We start from the raw sequence: 21,140 nt of genomic DNA on the forward strand, positions 1-21,140 counted from the left end.
TTGTCGGCCGAGGCTCAATGGGCCATATGGCCAACCTCTACACTATAAAGATTCTATGAACTTACAAAACTCCCAGTCACAATGGATAGTGTACTCAAGAAACTTGAGGGGCTGAAAGGAGGCAAGTCACCAGGACCTGATCAACTGTACTCTAGGGTTTTAATGGAAGTGGCTGCAGAGTTAGTGGACTCATTGGCTGGAATTTTTTGTAACGTGCGAGATTCCGGGAAGGTACCAGAGGAAAACAGCCAGTGTGACTCCCCTGTTCAAAAGGGGAAGAAAGACAGACCAGTTAGTTTGACATCTACTATGAGTTGAGGAGGAAATGGCTAATCGTTCAGGAAAACTGAATATAATCAAACCAAGTCAACATGGGTTTTATGAAAAGTAAATCATATTTGACAGATTTGCTTGAATTTTTTGAGGCTGTAACAGGGAGAGTAGATAGACGGGAACCTGTAGATATGCTACATTTAAATTTCCAAAAGGCATTTGGCAAAGTGCCACATAAGAGACGGGTGCAAAAAAATGAAAGCCCATTGAATTGGAGTGTGTTAGCATGGATTGAAAACTGGCTGTCGGATAGAAAACAGAATTGGTATAAATGGGTCCTTATCAGAGTGGGAAAATATGACCAGTGGAGTACCATAGGGATCAGATCATGGCCCACAATTGTTCACCATTTATATTAATAAACTAGAGGAAGGAACAAAAATGTAAGGTCTCCAAATTTGGCTGATATGAAGATGAACGGAAAGGCATTCTGTGATGAGGATATTGTGATTCTGAGATAGTAGATATCAGAAGTTGAGATCACTGTCGTCAGCAACATGCAAAGGATGCAATGCGTGAGAGCCCACTTGACGAAAGAAAGGTTTGACAACACTTTTTATTTGCCTTTGGAGAGAGATGACAATCTTATGCCATGAGTTCAACCCTAATTTGAGATTTGGAATTTGCAAACAAATGGATTCCTCTTTGCTTTTCAAGGGAAGAGATTGCCTTTTTGTAATTAATGCAGTTATGGGAAAAGTATTTCATCCTAAATTTCTTCATTGTGTAAACAAAGTTTATTGTCATCTTCCCTTTAGTTCTTTTGCCAGTTACTATCAATCGATTAATTTGGTATTACTGATCACGCTGCTGTTTTCTAATAGGCTGACTGCACAGAGAAGCATGGAAGATGAGGAGGAGATAGCTCGTGAGCGACGCCGGCGAGCGCGTGAAGAGAAACGCTATGACCAGGATGACAATGGCTCCTTCACTAGCAGCACCTCATCCACACCAGTATTTGAGAGCCTCACAACAACCGAGGAAAATCAGTAGGTCCTTCAGTATAAACACATTAAAAATATCTCAAAGAACTGAATGCCCAACAATTACAGTGCGAGTTACAGATAAAGGCGCATGTGTGGACTAATACTGCTAAAATTTAGCAGTTAATGATCTTGTGAAATGATAGCTCTCTAGTTTATTAACGTTGTTGTTCTTGGGGAAGTTGAAAGGTGAAACAATTCTGTACATCTTTGTCCCAAGTTAACATTTACAGGCCCAGATTATTCTTCCTCGACATGTCAGGATACCTGCCTTTGGCTCCTCCACTTAAAAAGCAGGCTGGTGTACAGCCATACCCATTTCCAGACTGCTGGTATGTATATATGATAAGAATGAGTGCTTTCAATTTCACTCGTGTTTTCAAATAGGGGAAAAAAGGGTCACTTATTCTGCGTGAATGGGTGGAAACCCTCTTCCTATTGACACCACGGATGTGAGAAGGTAACTTCAATATCAAAAATATATATCAATTTCAGGACTGAAATCATGGAAAACATTTTGTAATTCCATGTTCCCATCAAAGAACTGCAAATGATACATGGTAGAATTAAGGGAACTCGATGGTTATGTTACAGGATGAGATTTCCGGAAGCCTGGATTAAATGCTTCCACCACGACAACTACAGAATTAAAATCCAATTAATTAAATATAGTTGGACTTGGGGGAAGAAAAACTGGTATCAGTAATGAAGAGGAGGAAACTATAAAATTATTGTACAAAAACTATCTGGTTATTGAATATCCTTTAGAGATGGAAATCTGCCACCCTTAGTCAAAATGAACAATATGGGAATCTAGCAGGCGGCATGGTGACACAGTGGTTAGCACTGCTGCCTCACACTACCAGGGAACTGGGTTCAATTCCTGGCTTGGGTCACTATCTGTGCGATCCTGCATGTTCTCCTTGGGTTTCCTCCGGGTGCTCCTGTTTCCTCCCACAGTCCGAAAGAATTGGTAGAATGAAAGATCTCACTTTGGCCTAGCATAGGTCAATAGGGGTCCTCGCCTGCCCTTTTTCCACACCATGTTGTATCTAATACCCATTACTCTTTATCCTAATTCCATCCTGAAATATCTTTTTTTGGATCCACCAGTATGTACCATTTTACTTGAGTGTTGAGATGATGATGCTGTACCTGGATTACAGGACAGAGCCATGCTAAATTCTCTGTGTATCCGAACAAGTGCCAGATTGTGGCCACTAGGTGATTTTTTTTTTTCCACAGAGACTTCATTGCAGTGTTGATGTAAACCTACTTGTGACATTAATAAATAAACTTTAATACGTGACTGTAGAACCACAGCAATGTGATTATTCACTGTCCTCTGAAGTGCAAGCCACTCAATTGGACTTCAGAACAGAGCTCAACATCATCTTCTCAATGGTAACTTGAGATGGACAATAAATGTTGGCCTTTCCAGCAATGCCCAAATCCTGTGAAGGAATAATTTTGCAAAAAATAGTGTAAATTCCCTTTGGGAAGAGCAGTTGATATGTGCTGCCAGCACGCAGAGGTCTACACAGGAAACGCTGAGTGGAATTTTTCCATCCTGCCTGTGGCGGATTTGGAGACAGACTGGAGTGGAGAATCTAGCAGGAACCAAAAAGTTGCCAACCACCGGAATAAGTTAACATTGCAGTTCTTGCAGAGGCAAATTATTGGTAGGCCAGTGTTCCTGCTGGTTGGTGGCATGATCGTCATTTGCATTAATTGCCTTTTGGCACTCTACAAGGCCTTCCAATTTTGTGGCATGGCAGTGAGAAATTATGTCAATCTAAAACCTGATCTGATAGAGTGGCATGCATAAGATGGTGCTCAGTTTGCAAGAGACTTCAAGGTGAGCGCAACAAAGCCTTTCTGCCATAGTGCTGTTCTGCTCCTAATAATGTACACCACTCTCCTGGGCAGACTGCTTCCAGCTAGGGGTGTGACCTGATGAAGACAAGGGATGTTATGTGGAAGGAGAGCTGTGCAATGATGGGGGAAGGGTGAAGACTCATTATTACTTGCAGAGGGGCAAGGATGCTATATCATTATAGCATCCTATAAAGATGCTATAATCTTTATTAAGGAAGACCCAGGGGAGGGATGCTATAATCACAACCAGGCTGCATGAAACACAAACAAGGGGTCAAAGGGACAGCACATGATGTACTGGAAAGGTGAGTTCTATAGAAGGGTCATATGGATTCAAAATGTTAACGCTGCATCTCTCTCTACAGGTGCTGCTGGTCCAGCTGAGTTTATCCAGCATTTTCTGTTTCATTCCACCCATCTCCTCCCTGCCCAACACCCCCCACCATCTGTGAGGGGGTAGTGTAAGTTGTGGTGCTCACTGCCTCCAGATGGGGGTTGATAGAAGTCCAAGTAAGGCATGGGCACCTTGCAGGCATGGGCTTAAGGATGGATGTCTCAATGTTCACCACCACAATGACAGGGTGCAGTATTAGTAGGGGAGGCTGTCTGGTGAATAATAGGTGACTTCTCTACCTGCACATTGTGGGGCTCCAGGTAAATCAAAGTCTGTCCTGTAATGCAGGTACAGCAGCATCATCTCGACACTCGAGTAAAATGGCACATGTTTGTGGATACAAAAAAAATTTCAGAACGGAATTAGGATAAAGAGTAATGGGTATTAGATACAATATGGTGTGGGGGAAAAAAAAAGCAGGGGAGGAGCCCTTTTGACCTGTGCTAGACCAAGGTGACCTATAGTTGGCTAAATCTGACCAAAGAGCAAATTGGAAAACTGCTATGTAATTAGAAAGTGGCAGTTGGATAGATGCCCAAAGATTGGGTCTTGCCTGTCTCTGTGGACACCATGAAATGAATTCAACTTGAATTGGATTTTGGAGCAAGCAAAGAAATGGGTTAAGGGCTTTCCCTGTCTGCTCTGCACATTGGCTTTGTAATTTTAAGAAAGGAAGAAAACTAGAAAAGGAGGACTCTGACATATGAACAGGCATATGCTTGTACAGCTTAACATTGTCCCAAGTGTTACATAACCAAAGTTGTAATGTAGGAAACACAGAAGCTAATTTATGTGCGGCAAGGTCCAGCAAACATCAATGAAATAAATAACCAGACATCTGCCGTGCCTTTTTTTTTCGCTTCCACTCAAAAGAGCAGATGGCAAATGTCTCACTCAAAAGGTGGCTGCTCCCTCATTATTTCATGGTAGTGCCAGCCAAGATTTATGTGCCTAAGTCTCTGGGGCAGGAGTTGAGCACATGACCTTCCAGCTCAGAGGTGAGAGTGCTACAACTGAACCACAACTGGCATTCAAATGACAAATTTGCTGCAAATATAAAGCAGCTTTTATTCTCATTACTGACTGATAGAAAAACTATGCAAAGGAGGTGAACAATGCTATTGAAGTTTTTAAATCATAGCCTTCAATTTCGGGCAGGCAATATTGCTCTAACCTTTACCTGGTTGGAACTAGCACTGGTTAAATGCACATTGAAGCTTCCATTACGCTATCTTCTATAGCTGACCTCAAATGAAAACCACTTAGTGAATCAATAATTTTTTAGTTTTTTACGTCTGTCCTTGTGAACTTGCTGACTTGAGTTTATTGATTTGTGTTCAGTTTTATATTAATGCCTTGTACACATTAAAAGGTACATAAAGAATATAAAAAAGATAAATCTGGAAAACTGCATTAAATCAAACCATGATAATCGGGCGGGGAGATGGATTTTCTCTTTGGCTCTGGTCTGTTAACTTCTGGAGCGGAATTGCCATTCTACAATGGCTGGTTCTGCTCCACTTGCCAGACTGCTGCCCTGGGGATGAAAGCAAAATTTTTAGACTGCTATCAGGCATCGTCTCTTCTCTGGTACCTCGTCAGCGTGGCTCTCCTTCGTGTGTACCACCTTGATTGGCCCAGCCTAATCCTCTCGCTGTGTGTAATCTGTGTTTTAGTGTGCTAGCACCACTGGATTGCAGTCAGAAACCTTCCTGGCTTTTAACTTATCTTTACAGCCATTAGCCTTTTGTATTTTCCCCCACGCATTGGGAGGTGGAGTAGTGGTATTGCCCTGGTAATCCAGACACACAGGGCAATGCTGTGGGAATGTGGGTTTGAATCCCACCATGGTACATGGTGAAATTTAAATTCAATAAAAATCTGGAATTTAACACACGGCCCAATTTTACCATTGCATTGCACCCATTCTTGGGCACAAAAATATGGTAAAATTAAGTATGAGGCCATTAGTGTGATCCGCGTCAGCGCAGATTGCCACTTTACCAAAACCCAGGAATGGCAGTGATCCACTTCGTGCCCAAAACGGGCGCAACGGTGATTTAAATGCATTCGCATGCATTTAAATTGAACTAATGAACTGCCTGCCCAACTTTATCAGCAGTTTCCCCTTTACCACCATGCTTGCCAATCCAGAACTGCACCGTAATGAACCTGCTAAATAAAAGTCTGAATCAGGCCCTCCAGCTGCTGAAGAGCACATTCAGTGCTTCCAACGGCTCCCTAACTCAGATCAGTGGTAGGGGGGAGGGGAGTGAGGACAGATCATTGTCTGGGAGGTGGGGGATGAGGAGGGAGGCCTGATCGCTCACTGGTGTGGGGGGGATTGGATCTCTGGTGGGGGAGGGGCAGGACATTTCGCTGCCACTCTGCAGGCGATCAGTGGGGGGAAGAGGGGGACAGGGGTGGTGATCGGCCTGTAGTGGGGGGGGTGGATAAGGGGGGGCAGTGATGTGTGTGGGTAGTAGGGGGTGGGTTGATGAGGGGGACAGTGATGTGTGTGGGCACCATTGCTCCCATTTTTCTGCAGCCCGGGAGTGATCTGACACAGACACGCTGTGTCAAATTCTTTTTCTAACTGCGCATGTGCAGTTCAGAGCTCCGATCATTTCAGGTGTGCTAAGCCCTGCCCAGAGCACGAATGGGACTGGCAATTTTTTTTCAGGCTGAGTGCATATGAGGGTGCCTGATTTCTAAATCTGATTGCATTATGCCCAGATTCAGCACTTAGAATGAAAATGGTAAAATCGGGCCCAAAGTCTATTGATGACCATGAACTATTATCATTAAACACCCTCTGATTTGATCTACCATCTTTACCTGGTTTGGCCTCGTAACTCCCAGTACCATAGCAATGTGATTGACTCTGACTCTGAAATGGCCAAGCAAACCACTCAGTTGATGGGCAATGCCCAAATTCCATGAACGAATGTTAAAAAAAACACATAATTTAAACAGTCCTGATTTCTGCTCTCACCACCCATCCATGAGCTGAAATTGCTCTCCGCCCTTCCCACAACCCAAACCCTCCCGTTGAAGCAGGAGTATTTCCCAACCCTTTGGTTTTGGTGTGATCCAGTGAATAATCCTACAGCAAACCCCAGATAGGATAAACTCAGAGGGTTAATTTATTTTTTACACTCAGATGGGGAGGGACTGTCGCTGGCACTCGAGCAGTAAAAGAGGGATAGTGAAAGAAAGCTTTACAGGTCAAAGAACACAGGGAAAGAATTATTGTTTCACATGAGTCCAAAATCAAAGTCCAGTGGTGCGTTCCTTCTCAGAGGTCAGCACTGAAGTGATGCTGGATCATTCACTTTTCCAGTAGAGTTGACTGCCATGAAGTGATGAGCAGGAATAGATGTATCAGTCTTGGAGGTGATGTTACAGAAGTTCCAGTCAAAACAGTGTAGAAGGGGCCAGGCATTCTGGCATGGGCCCCTTTTCTGTGTTGCTGCTTGATGGATGGAAAAAAAATGACAGATGAGCTTTGCAGTTCTGCAAGACAACATTACTGGTTCCACCAACTGGGGGGATTGTCACATTGCTCCCAGCTCTTCACATAGGCTTTGACAGAAGGTGTGTATCCCTTTTATCTGCGTCCTTTGTCCTAGCAGATGAATTGACACCATTTGGCCTGGCCTACCATGTGAAGTATATAGTTCCCTTTGATTTTGGTCTCTACAGCCCACCGAGGGTCATTAGGGTCTCTAGCTATTGCAAGGATCATGCAAAACTGCTCCTGTTGTTTGAGGGTCACACACAGATGACGCTTCAGCCTCTTTAATAGAGCCTTTGTTCAGTGTTTAAAATTTTAGAAATTAGCCATGAGGATACATATAAAAATATATATCATAGAACCCCTACAGTGCAGAAGGAGGCCATTCAGCCCATCAAGCCTGCACTGACAACAATCCCACCCAGACCCTAACCCCGTAACCTCACGCAGTTACCTTGTTAATGCCTTTGACACCAAGGGTCAATTTGCTTGGCCAATCAACCTAATATACAGTCAGCAAATATATAAAAGCTTCATTACAAAGTCAAATGTTACGCAGCTAAGTAGAAGATGGGGCAGCTGTTACAATTCTTGTTTCGGCGGTGCATTCCATGTGTCCTTTTTTTTAAAGAATGGTGCCTCAGTGTGCTGCAGTAGCTTAAATAAACAAAATTGCCATCAAACCCACTGATGAAAAGCTAATCAGCAACAGGGTATCGCTACAGGTGAATGCATCCTTCTGTCCCACTTTCTCCATTACTATCATTGCCAAGAATTTGCTGTTCTGCTCACTCCTTCTACACAGTCAAATAAATGGCTCAAAGGTAGTGCTATTTGCCTATTTTGTGCCGTATATCAATGCCATGAGAGTCCCGCGGTTTTTTTCCCCTTAGTGTGAATGTACTGTGTATAACTTCTAACCCTTTAACCTGTAACTTCCTCATAAGTGATTCCCAGTTGAAGGAAGTGGTTAACTGCATAGTTCAGTGGAAGTGCTTGGGATCCGGATGACCTGAATTCAGTAAAGTGAACATGTGTGGGTGTTGGATGAGGTTGAGGTTGGCTGTCTGGTGCCCCTGCCTTTGAATAATATTGAATGCAAGCCTGCTCAATCCAGATTTTCACATGAAAAATGGCCTTTTTTGTGAGGTAAAGAGAGAAGAAAGAAACCAGTTACTGCCTAAACAATTGTTCTGAATATAGTGAAGCCAAGAGATTATCTTTTAAAATCATGGAATGTGTGCAACGCCAGCATTTATTACCCAGCCACAATTGCCCTTGAGAAGATGTATGTGTGTAGGCACATCCAAAGTGTTGTTAGGGAGAGTGTTCCAGAATTTTGATCCATCATTGAAGAAGAAAATGGTGATGTATTCACAAATCAGCATGATGAGTAACTTAGAGGTGTAGTCAAACGTAGCAGCCAGCAAGCACATGGCAAAAGTGAGAAGCAGATAAGTAAACAAGAGATGTTTAATTTAAGGAGAAGCAGGATATTTTGATGCTTTTCTTTAAATAATGTCATGGCGACATTTGCGTCTACCTCAGCTGACAGGTCTTCTATACGACAGTAAAGTGTCTGCTGAGACTACGTGCTCAAAATTGTAGCAGGAATTTATCGACCGAGCCTCTTTGACCCAGAAGTGAGACTGTGAAGTGAGTCAAGCTAGCTCACAGATCAAATTCTACCTTGAATAGCAGCCTTTTCAGATAAGAATTGGAATTTATTTCAAACAAACCCAAAAAATTGCCAGTTAGGATCTTGCTGAATTTTAATGCCCTCTTTTGAATTAAGCCAATATTTAATGCTAGATAATTGTCTCTGAAATATAATTTTTTCCCCTGAATTTTCCTCATCCAGTGGGGAAGAAGGAAGTATTAATTCTCTAGACCATGATGCCAGTAAAGTGGTGAGAACACAGAGGGATGGTGTGACTTGAGACCAACTGAAAGTACCAGATGTTTAGGGCAGAGGCCTATATATTGAATTGTAGAATGTTTAGAGCACTAAAGGAGGTCACTTGGCCCATAATTTCTGCACTCACTCTCTGCAAGAGCAACTCTGCCAATTCCACTTTCTCCTCTGGTCCTTGATGGCTTCTACCAATGGGAACATGTTCTCCCTATCCAGACTTCCAGCACCCTTATGTTTTTGAGCAAATATATCCAATCTCCTCTCAGCCTTCTCTAAGGAGAACAGGTTTTCTAATCTATCCCTCTAACCTCATCCCTGGGAGCATTCTTGCTGAAGTGTTCTTTCTGAACCCTTCTTAAAGTGTGATACCCTGAATTGAACAGAATACTCTGGTTGACACCAAACTGGTGTTCTGTAAAGGCTCCCTATAACCTCCTTGCTTTTGTAATCAAAGGGCAAAATTCTCCAGCCCCCAAGCCCTGCAGTGGGTTTTACCTCAGTGGAGGCAACTCGCTGTTGACTGCTGCCAGAATCTTTTGGCTCCACTGAAGACTATAACATTTTGATCATCTCACCACTGGGGAACCCATGGCAGGGTCAAGGTTGGCAGGGCTGGAAGATCCTGCCAATAGGAAAGGCAGGAAAATCCCACCTTAGGTTTTTAATGCCTTATTGACCACTCTGAAATCTACTCTGCCACTTGCAACGATTTGTGCACTCATACTTACACCCAGATCCCTCTCCTCCTGCCACCCTCTTTAGAATTTATCTTTTTATTTTATATTGTTTCTCCTCCCAAAAGGAATCGCATCACAATTTTTACATTTGCTGATGAGCCTATTATGCCCTGTTCTTTCTTTCTTAAATGCCTTCTGCGAGTCCATATGCACCACATAAATCAAAATACTCAAGTTAGTAAACATGATTTGCCCGTAAGAAATGTGTGTGTTGCCCTAATGTCAAATCTGGTGCTAGTTTGAGTTCTGGTGGGTTAAGGATGTACTGAGAGCAGAGCTGTTTCGCTGTTTCTGAAGATGTCTTCACTTGTCAATTATTTAAAAAATATATTTTTCATTTTCTCTGTGGAAGGTGCTAATTAATATTAAAGGAAATACACAACAAACCACAATCCTATTCTCAACACAAATTTGCAATTTCAGCAGATAAGGAGTTACAAGTTGAGGGAATAAAACACTTTTGGTCATATAGCAGGTTATTTCTTCAGTAATTTTGTATTGTCACCTCATAGAGACCAGTTTTACCTGCAGTCAAGTTCTGAAGAAGGCTCTGATGCCAATGGCTAGAAACATGCTTCAGGCACATTTAAATTTCCTGCAACACAAACAGAAAATGCTGGAAATACTCAAGAGGTCTTGGAGCGTCTTTGGAGAGAAACATAGTGTTAATGTCTCAGCAATGGAAGTTTTGATGAAAAGTAATCAACTTCAACTGTTAACTCTCGTTTCTTTCTCCACACATGCTGCCTGACCCGCTGAGCGCTGCTAGCGTTTTCTGTGTTTGTTTCGTATTTCCAGCATCTCCAGTATTTTCAAATGCTTGCTACTTCCGTCAGTGTTAAGGCCTGTCAGGAAGCAGACCTGCACCTGAGGGCCTTCACCGTCTGCTCCAAGACAGGAACTTCGAGCATTGATTGGGTCTAATTTATGTTGGCTGCACTGTTTTCCCCTTTTTGGGGGGCAGAGGGGAGCGGGAAGGTGGGCAGAAATATCAGACTCTAGGAATATCTGGCTTCAATATCTACCCAATGCTTTGAAGCATTCTTAGTTGTTGCAGCAATTGGAGTGTTGATACTAGCCTCGGTAAAGAGCAGGAAAAGAGTGAGCCAAGGTATTTTGTTAATTCTGGATTATTCTTCCATAATTACTTGTGGAAAACATTAATCTTAATTGTTTCATGTGAGTATTTTGCTCACTAATGATGCCCCAATGATTTGATTTATTATTGTCACATATATTAGCATACAGCGAAAAGTATTTGCGCACTATACAGACAAAGCATACTGTACATAGAGAAGAAAACAAGAAAATGCAGAATGTAGTGTTACAGTCATTGCTAGGGTGTAGAGAAAATCAATTAATGCAGGGTAGGTCCACTCAAAAGTCTAATGGCAACAGGGAAGAAGCTGCTGTTGTGTTGGTTGGTACATGACTTCAGACTTTTTCCCAGTGGAAGACAATGTCCAGGGTGTGTGGGGCCCTTAATCAGGCTGGCTGCTTTGCCAAGGCAGCGGGAAGTGTAGACAGTCAGTGAAATAGTTTGCTGATGGTCCCTGTCATGGCTGCTGAATTAAAATTGCCTCGAGTTAGACAGTTTTTTGCACATCCAAAAGTGGATTGTCCATACTAAATTGCCCCTTAGTCTCAGGGGGTTTAGCAGGGTAAATGTGTGGGTTACAGAGATAGGGCTGGGATGGAATTGTTGTCGGTGCAGGCTCAATGGAACAAATGGCCTCCTCCTGTTCTGTAGGGCTTCTATCTTGTCCGTTATCCAAAGACAATGGTGCTCAAGCACATGGTCATTATTCAGTTTGCGTGTAGGTGAACCACTTGACTTTTTTTTACATGAAGCAGATGTTGTCTTCATCCAACACTTGTACGCAAACACCTTGCAATGAGGAGTTAGGATTCAGGCTGAATTGCTTGCTGGAGCAGACGAGTGAAGGAGCAGAGAGACAGATAAGAAATTACCTGTTTAAAAACCTGTTTAAATAAGTTTAAAGCACTTTGTAGTAAGAGCTAACCTTGTGGAACTGTTTAAATCATTTAAAAGCATTTTTGCGGGCTTTTTGTATTTACCGCTTTAAGGATTCTGAGGGAGTGGTTAGAAGGGAGTTGTGGGGGAGCAGGCTTTAAATCAGCGCCAGGTTTAAAAGGAGGCCTGGGTAGACAGCGGGCAGCGGAGTGAGAGGGAAGCAGAGTGAGCTATTGGGGCTTAAGATCAAAAGGGCTGGGGAGAAAAAGGGCCTGGTAAGTTCGTGTGGAAATTTTCAATATTTCTACAGTGAATAATGGAGGGGCATGTGATGTGTTGTTTCTGTATGATGTGGGAACTGGTGGACCCCAGGGTCCTTCCCAGTGACCATGTCTGCAGTAAGTGCAGGTTGCTGGAGGAGCTCCAGCTCAAGGTAGATGAGCTGGCCTCTGAGCTACAGACACTGAGGCTCATCAGGGGGAGAGAGGGTGCCATTGTCAATGTGGTGCAAGTGACATCCACCCCCCCTGGACTGGCTAACTCTAAGGGTCAGGAACAAGAGGGGACTGCTGAGAGGAGGAAGGGGGGTGGGGAGCGGAGGAAGGGGGGTAGGGAGAGGAGGAAGGAGGGTGGGGAGCGGATGCCTCAGCCTCTCAATCTGCATAACAGGTTTGAGGTTCTTGCTTCCAGTCTGGACGAGGACGAGAGAGGTGAGGTCGGTGAGCAAACTGCACACGGTACAGTGATGCAGCAGGACATAGGCAAAGAGAAGGTGAAAAGGAACGTAGTAGTAATTGGGGATAGTGGGGTGAAGGGTAGTGACACTGTCCTTTGTCACAATGACAAAGAGCACAGAAGGGTGTGTTGTCTGCCTGGTGCTCGGGTCTGGGATGTCGCATCTGGGCTGCAGAGGAACCTGGAGTGGGAGGGTGAGAATCCGGTCGTTGTGGTACATGTGGGTGCCGGCGACGTAGGCAAAATGCGAAGTGAGGATCTGGGGAGGGAGTATGAAAAGCTGGGAATGGAATTAAAAAATAGAACCGACAAGGTGGTTATCTCTGGGCTACTGCCTGAACTGAGTGCAGATGGGCGTAAGGTTGATAAGATTAAGGAAGTGAATGGGTGGCTCAGGGATTGGTGTGGGAGGAATGGGTTTGAATTTATGGGGCATTGGCATCAGTATTGGGGTAGGTGGGACCTGTTCGGGCGGGATGGGGTTGGTCTGAACCGTGCTGGGACCAGAGTCCTGGCGAATCGTGTAAAGAGGACTGTAGACAGGGCGTTAAACTAATTAGCGGGGGGGAGGGTGCGAGGGTAGGTGACATTACGAGGCCTAAAGTTAAGCAGAGGGTACAGGTAAGGGTAGAGGCCGAGGATGTCCCAATAATAAAGGGAGTAGGGGGCGTGAGTATGGTTGGTGGCGTTCCAGCAAATAGGGTCCAGGTGAAGGCTGGGATGAAGGCACTTTATCTAAATGCACGAAGCATTCGGAATAAAGTGGATGAGCTGGTGGCGCAGATCAGCACAAATGGATATGATCTGGTGGCCATTACAGAGACGTGGCTGCAAGGTGACAGGGACTGGGAGCTGAATGTCCAGGGGTCTCAAGTGTTTAGGAAGGATAGGCGGGAGGAAAAAGGGGAGGGCGTAGCTCTGCTGATTAAGGATAGCATCAGGGTGGTAGCGAGGGATGATATTGGAGCCAAAGAGCAGAAAGTGGAATCGTTGTAGGTAGAGATTAGGAACAGCAAAGGGAGGAAGACGCTGGTGGGTGTCGTCTATAGGCCCCCGAATAATGATCTGGAGGTGGGGCGGGCTGTTAACGTGCAAATAAATGCGGCGTGCAGGAATGGGACGGCCGTAATTATGGGGGATTTCAATCTACATATTGATTGGTCGACCCATGTTGGACGCGGTGGGCTCGAGGAGGAGTTCTTGGAATGCTGCCGGGATAGTTTCCTTGAACAGTGTGTTGGAGCCGACAAGGGAGCGAGCTATCTTGGATCTGGTGCTATGTAATGAGACGGGTAGAATTAGGGACCTTGCGGTGAAGGATCCTCTTGGGGAGAGTGATCATTGTATGGTGAAGTTTCTGGTGCAGATGGAGGAGGAGAAAGTGGGTTCCCGGACACGCGTCCTTTGTTTGAACAGAGGGGAGTACGGTAGGATGAGAGAAGAATTGGCGAATGTGGACTGGGGGAGCACGTTGGAAGTTAGGTCTGCTGAGGAGCAGTGGAGGATCTTTAAGGAGATCTTTCTTGGTGCTCAGCAGAAATTTATTCCGATGGTCAAAAAGGACCGTAGGAGGAGAGGTAATAAGTCGTGGATAACGAAGGAGGTGAAGGAAAGTGTTAAATTAAAAGCGGAGGCGTTTAGAGTAGCTAAGAGTAGTGGGCGAGAAGAGGATTGGGAGAGGTTTAAATGTCAACAAAGATTGACAAAGAAGTTGATAAAGAAGGGTAGGAGAAACTATGAAGCTGGGCTAGCGCTTAATATAAAAAAGGATAGCAAGAGTTTTTATAAATATATACAAAGGAAGAGGCTGGCTAGGGTGAACGTTGGACCCTTAGAGGATGAGAGGGGGGACTTAGTGGTAGGGGATGGGGAAATGGCTGAGGTCTTGAATAACTTTTTTGTTTCGGTCTTCACGGAGGAGGACGTGAATAATTTGCCGGGTGTTAGAGATGGAACGGTGGTAGGACTGGAGGGTCTCAATGACATTACTATTACTAGAGAGGCGGTGCTCGACAGACTGGAGGGGCTGATTGTGGACAAGTCCCCAGGACCGGATGGAATGCATCCGAGGGTTCTGAAAGAAATGGCGGAGGTGATAGTGGATGCCTTGGTGGTTATATTCCAAACATCGCTGGATTCCGGGGAAGTGCCGGAAGATTGGAAAATGGCTAATGTTACGCCATTGTTTAAGAAGGGTGCCAGGCAAAAGGCGGGGAATTATAGTCCGGTTAGTTTAACGTCTGTTGTAGGTAAAATGTTAGAATCTGTCATCAAGGAGGAAATAGCGAGGCATCTTGAGGGGAATTGCTTGATAGAGCAGACACAGCACGGTTTCGTTAAGGGGAAGTCATGTCTGACAAATTTACTGGAGTTCTACGAGGATGTGTCTAGGGCGGTGGATAGAGGAGAGCCGGTGGATGTGGTCTTTCTTGATTTTCAGAAGGTGTTTGACAAGGTACCTCACAAGAGGTTATTGCAGAAGGTCAGGGGACATGGAGTTGGGGGTAGGGTGTTAGCGTGGATAGAGGATTGGTTGTCAAATAGGAGGCAGAGAGTGGGGGTCAATGGGTACTATTCGGATTGGCGGTTGGTGACTAGTGGAGTGCCCCAGGGGTCGGTGCTGGGGCCTCAGCTATTTACCATTTATATAGATGATCTGGAGGAGGGAACCGAGTGTATGGTGTCGAAATTTGCTGATGACACCAAGATTGGTGGAACGGCAAATGGCGTGGAGAGTCTACAGAAGGATCTAGATAGGCTGGGCAAATGGGCCAGGAACTGGCAAATGGAATTTAATGTTGGCAAGTGCGAGGTAGTCCACTTTGGTAGGAATAATGGTAGGAAGGATTATTACTTACGTGGCGAAAAACTGCAGCAGGCGACGGTGCAGAGGGACCTCGGGGTCTTTGTGCATGAGTCGCAAAAACCCAGCCTGCAGGTGCAGCAGGTGGTCAGGAAGGCGAATGGGATGCTGGCCTTCATTGTGACGGGGATTGAATATAAAAGTAGGGAGGTCTTGCTGCGGCTATATAGGGCATTGGTGAGGCCGCAGCTGGAGTACTGTGTGCAGTTTTGGGCGCCGCACTTACGCAAGGATATTTTGGCCTTGGAGGGAGTGCAGAGGAGGTTTACTAGGCTGATACCGGAGTTGAGGGGGTTGAGCTATGAGGAGAGGCTGAATAAACTAGGCTTGTACTCGTTAGAGTTTAGAAGAATGAGGGGAGATCTCATTGAGACGTATAAGATGATGAATGGGATGGATAGGATAGAGGTGGAGAGACTCTTCCCGCTCAAAGGACAGTAGGACTAGGGGGCACAGCCTCAAGATAAAGGGGGGACGGTTTAGAACGGAGTTGAGGAGGAACTTCTTCACTCAAAGGGTGGTGAATCTCTGGAATCCTCTGCCTGTTGAAGTGGTGGAGGCTACCTCGCTAAATATTTTTAAGACACGGGTTGATGGGTTTTTGATAAGAGAGGGGATTAAGGGTTATGGGGAGAGGGCGGGAACGTGGAACTGAGCCACGACAGATCAGCCATGATCTTATTGAATGGCGGGGCAGGCTTGAAGGGCTAGATGGCCTACTCCTGCTGCTATTTCTTATGTTCTTATGTTCTTTCCTCAACCAAGGGAGTTGAGGCCACATATATCACAATTAAGGTTATTGTAGAGCGGACCCAGCAAAAAAAAAACTAGCAATTATATCTGGCAACATCAGTTTTGTGTGACTGATCTACTTGCTGAGCTATTGGGAAGGTGGGTAAACATCTTAATCCAGTTGGCGTCCTGTACTGTGTGCCTTGATGTTTTTTTAGGTCGTTTTCTAATTATATTCAATTCTTCAACCCTGATTGAGTTGTAGCTGCTGAAAGCATGGAAGGTTTATAGTCATGTTACAGGAAGGGAGGAATGTTTTGGGGCATTTTTGTTGGACCAGAATTCCTATTAATCAGGCTGCTTGTTGGCACTTGGTGTTTAAAGAATATTTCCCTTGAGGAAACATTTAAGAATTTCTATTATTTCAACACTTCTCAGTGCCAAATGCCATTACTTGCAAAGAGTTTTTCTATATGGGTGGCTCCACATTGACTTTAGAAAATTGCTGGTGTTATAGTCCAGAATCTGTTAAGGTTAACCATTTCACTTTACAGTCCTTTTTAAGTACTTTTATCTTTACTGAGGTTGTCACATTACCAGTGAAGGAAAAGTATTTGTCAAAATTGAGGTAGCAAAATTGGTATCTTTGATAGAAACATTAAAGAATAGAAGCAGGAGTTAGCCATTTGGCCATTCGAACCTGCTCTGCCATTTATTTTGATCATAGCTAATCATCAAATTCTACATCCTGATGCCACTTTCCCCCAATATCCCTTGATCCCTTTAGCCCCAAGAGCTATATCTAATTACAACGTTTTGGATTTAACTACATTCTGTGGTAGTAAATTCCACAGATGCACCACTCTCTGGGTGAAGAAATGTTTCATCACCTAAGTCCTACAAGGTTTACCCCCTGTCCTCAAACTATGGCCCTTAGTTCTGGACAACACTCCCCCACCTCCTCCCCCCCCCTCCCCCCCCAAATCCTCCTCCCCACCATCATTGGGTTGGGACCATTCTTTCTGAATCCATCCTTTCTGAATCAATCCTGACCTCTCACTCTTCTAAACTCCAATGAATATAATGCTAACCAATTTTGTCTTGCCTCATATCTCTGCTTATCCTAGGAATCAGCCTAGTAAATCTTTACTGCACTCCTTTTATAGCAAGGACATCCTTCCTCAGGTAAGGACAATCCTCCAGGTGTGGCCTCACCAATGTCCTATACAATTGCAGCAAAATATCCCTATCCCTAAACTCAAATCCTATCACTGTGAAGACCAACATAGCATTTGCTGCCTTTTCTGCTTGCTGTACCTGCGCACTTACTTTCAGCGACAGATGTACAAGGACTCCAAGGTCTTGCTGAGTATCCACCTCTGTTCTTTACACCCATTCAAATAATAATCTGTCTTCCTATTATTGCTACCAAAGTGATAACCCATGGATGAAAGTTTTGTAGAGTTGGGTCCACTAAGGAGTGGCAATTCCCCCCTCAGACTGCCAATCTGCTCCTATTTATTTTTACACTGCCCCGGTGCTCCTCATTTCTTGCTCGATCTGATCCAGTCCTCTTGTGAAGCATACCTGTTCTTGGAGTCCTTCCCCAAAGGGCAGGGTCACTGAGGAATCCAAGTCACGCCCCTTTTTTTAACAGCACTAGCTGCTGAACTCACCAACACCTAAATTCTCCGTCTTCAAATATTCCAGCTGAGCTCCTACTCTGTTCAGCTCCATTTCTGATTTGCATAGTAGCATTGTTCTTCAATGTCTCTCAACGTTTGTATTTAAAACAGTCATTCACACTTCGTATCAACGGTGACTGGGGGAAGAGGAGTTAATACTCAAGTGAAAATTGCAAGGCTCTGGGGAAAGTCCAGGGAGTGGAAAAATTGGACCACCGTGACCATACCCAGATAACAGGAAGAATATTTTAAACAATTAAAGCATTTTCAAATGCAGAGACCTGGTTTTTATAAAGAGCTCTGGCTTGGTAAATATTAAATAAAATACTAACGAGGCTTAAAACCCACTGCCAATCCTGACTGGTTTGTATTTTTACATAATAAATTTTATATCAAATGCCTTTTTCTTGTCCCCATGCCTTTATGCGTTGATATGGTTGGCTTATCTATGTGAAACTATGAATGGAGGTATGAAATGTGATTGAAGATAATTGGTAGGTGATTGAAGAGGGTGTGGTGTATGGAGCAGTATGTTAGACTGGTCATTCAGTTGTAAGAATGTGGCATCTGAAGATGAATTCATTGAGGCCATTAAATGTCTAGGAGTCTGCGTTCCAGATCCTTGGGTTGACCTCTATGGTTCTCTGCTTCCTGTTTTTCCAAGCTTTTGTCTAAGGGCCTCCTGTGGGCACAGGATATCCTGTCCATCCCCTAGGCTAGAGCCCTGAACGCTGCATCAGAACATCTGGGTGCTCACTCTGGCATATTTGCATTATCCTCTCTCTTCCTGTTAGTCTCCTATAATGACTTCTAGTATATTACTGCAGCCATAATGCACTTCCCCTTAAGAGGTGCAATCCGGTTAATAAGTAAATAGTGATGGCCTCACGCAAACTTAGCCCCCCCACCACCCCTCCACCATCATCACCAACAACTCCCTGCTGAAGTGACTGCATACCACTGCCTGCATTACTTTGAATAGGCACAATTAATTGCAAATTACCATCCACATGCCTGTTTTCAGGGGCTATTGAATGTTCAGCTCTTGTATCCTTTTGTCATCTACCTGTCTCTATAAAGCAGTTATTTTCTTTTCCCAGTCTGAACAAGTTCCTGTAAATTGTGACAAGTTCCCAGGCATTTTCCTCCTGTTCCACCTTTCATAAATAGATTTCAATGAACAGAATGAAATCTGTCGTGCCAGTCCAGAAAATGCATCCGTGGGAAGTAAGCCAACAAACCCAGGTTAGAAAAAGATGAGTGCACTCCCAAGGCTTGGATTTTGAAAACCGTGTTTTCAACATTCACTAACACTCCGTCCATCAGTGATACCAATTAGTCTGGAGTGTATTCATTCAACTTCAAGCAAAAGAGAGGACCTTTTCTCATCTTCCCCAGTAATTTATTATATTTCTCCTCCACTATCCTTTTTTCACTTTTATTTGCATACAAATTAATTGTTGGTAGGAACCCTCTGGTACCTTACACAAATGGCTAATAATCATGTATTTGACTGTGAGCAGCCTGCTGCCATCATGATTGAGCCCAATCCTTTGTGTTTGGTGTTCATATTTGCTCCATAGCTGAGCATCTCGCCTCAAAGTGCAGTTATGGGTTGGAACTTATTTCCAAACTTGGGCACATGTAGGCAGATACTTTATTGCAATCCTAAAGGATTGCTGTACTGTTGGAGGTGCCACCAATGCTGTTGAGGCTTTAGTTGTGTCAAGATCACCGAATAATTTGTCTTCTGCCACAATTTAAACAAAGCCCTATCTGCCTCTTACCTTAGTTTCAGTGGAAATTAAATCCTCTGCGACTATTTGAAGGTGGTTTTCCCAGTCTTCTGGCAAACATTTTCTCCTTTTAAATCCAAAACAATTTCATGCCTCATTGTGGAATCTTGCAGTGTGCAACAGTGTCTGCATTTCAAAGTTACGTATTAGAAACTATTGAGAAAGGCTTTTCTTTTCCTTTTTCATGTTGCTTTCCTTCCCTTTTTCTGGTTTAGCTCTCCTTCCTTGGAAGAGTCCCAAACATATTTAGTCTCTGTGCCAAAGAAATCTCAGAACAGAATCTCAGGAAGAAATGTGGCATCCTATTTCCTAGAATGAAACAATTTAAGGTTTTGGCAACCACAGACTTGGCGGTTTCCAATGGCGCAGGGTGGTATTTCTATGTTTTACACAGGCCAGATAAAGGGAAAAATAGCAACTTGCCCTTGCTTGTAACAAGCCCTTGATAAATCCCAATTTGTGTTCTGTGTGGAGCTTAAAAGAATGAGAGCAGACCTTTTGAGGCACATATGATTCTCAGGGGGCTTGAAGGGTGGATACTGATAGGTTGCTCCCCCCTTGTAGGAGAGCCTAGGACCAGAGGGCATAAACTCAGAGTAAGGAGTCACCCATTTACAACAGAAATGAGGAAAAATTTCTTAGCTTAAGGCTAGTGAATCTGTGGAATTATTTACCGCAGTGTGTTGTAGAGGTTGGCTTGTTAAATGTGCTCAAGACTGAGATAGACAGATTCTTAATCAGTAAGGGAATTGAGGGTAAGGCAGGAAAGTGGAGTTGAGGGTTATCAAATCAGATTAGCCATGGTAAAGCAGACGGAATGGCCTACCTCTGCTCCTCCATCTTATGGTGTGGTTAGGTTGTTAAATGTGGAACCCATGGCTGCATAGGGAAGAATGTTCCAAACTCGAAACTTCTACAGTGTATTTTATCATTTTGAAGCTTCCTTAATATAACAAAATGAAGACTTGTATTTATATGGCATCTTTCATAAACCTTGGAGGCTCTGAAACACTATATACTCAAATACTGGTGTGATGATGTGCTCTTGGGGTGTCCTTCCCATTTTGGAAAACTAACTTCATAATGACTTGCTATGTCACAACAAGTTTGTTCCTGAGGTTTTCTGATCCATTTGAAATAACATTGGCTTTTAAAATAATGCTGGTTGGAAATTCTTGAGCTTCATGTGAAAGTAGGTAATAAAGGAATAACAGTAGAAGCCAAGTTCTGTAGTGACTGATTCCTAATGGACTTGTGGATGAGTGTCTTATCATGTTGGTGAATTGCACAAACCTGGCTACTGTTAAGCTGTGTCTCTGATTAGTGCTGAATTGACCTCTCTCATACAGGAAGTTAATCAGGGTCCTCCGTCTAGCCTTAGCGCCATGCACTGCAAAGCAGAAATTGCAGCTAACTTTTCTGCTATGCATTGATGCTCTGCTGGAAAGTGTGTGCAAGATTGGACGCGACCCACGACTGGAGGACTGCTGGCTCCCACTGATCACAAAGATGGATGTGTTGGCTGCCATATGACTGGAGAATGTGGGCAAATCATGTGAGATTTAATCACAGTTGGCAAGGCCACCATTGAACCAGG

At 44.0% G+C, this 21,140-nt stretch overlaps 1 protein-coding gene across 2 annotated transcripts in view; it reads left to right on the forward strand.

The window, feature by feature from the left end:
• The window catches only part of lsp1a (lymphocyte specific protein 1 a), a 346,256-nt gene that overhangs the window by 211,834 nt on the left and 113,282 nt on the right, over positions 1-21,140 (forward strand). For both annotated transcript variants that reach the window (XM_080190298.1, XM_080190300.1), the window contains exon 2: positions 1,158-1,322. In XM_080190298.1, the coding sequence (XP_080046424.1) occupies positions 1,158-1,322 (165 nt within the window). The remainder of the gene's footprint in view (positions 1-1,157; positions 1,323-21,140) is intronic.

This window comes from Carcharhinus amblyrhynchos, chromosome 6 (genome assembly GCF_965287045.1).
Source record: "Carcharhinus amblyrhynchos chromosome 6, sCarAmb.v2.hapA, whole genome shotgun sequence".
Classification (NCBI taxonomy): domain Eukaryota; kingdom Metazoa; phylum Chordata; class Chondrichthyes; order Carcharhiniformes; family Carcharhinidae; genus Carcharhinus; species Carcharhinus amblyrhynchos.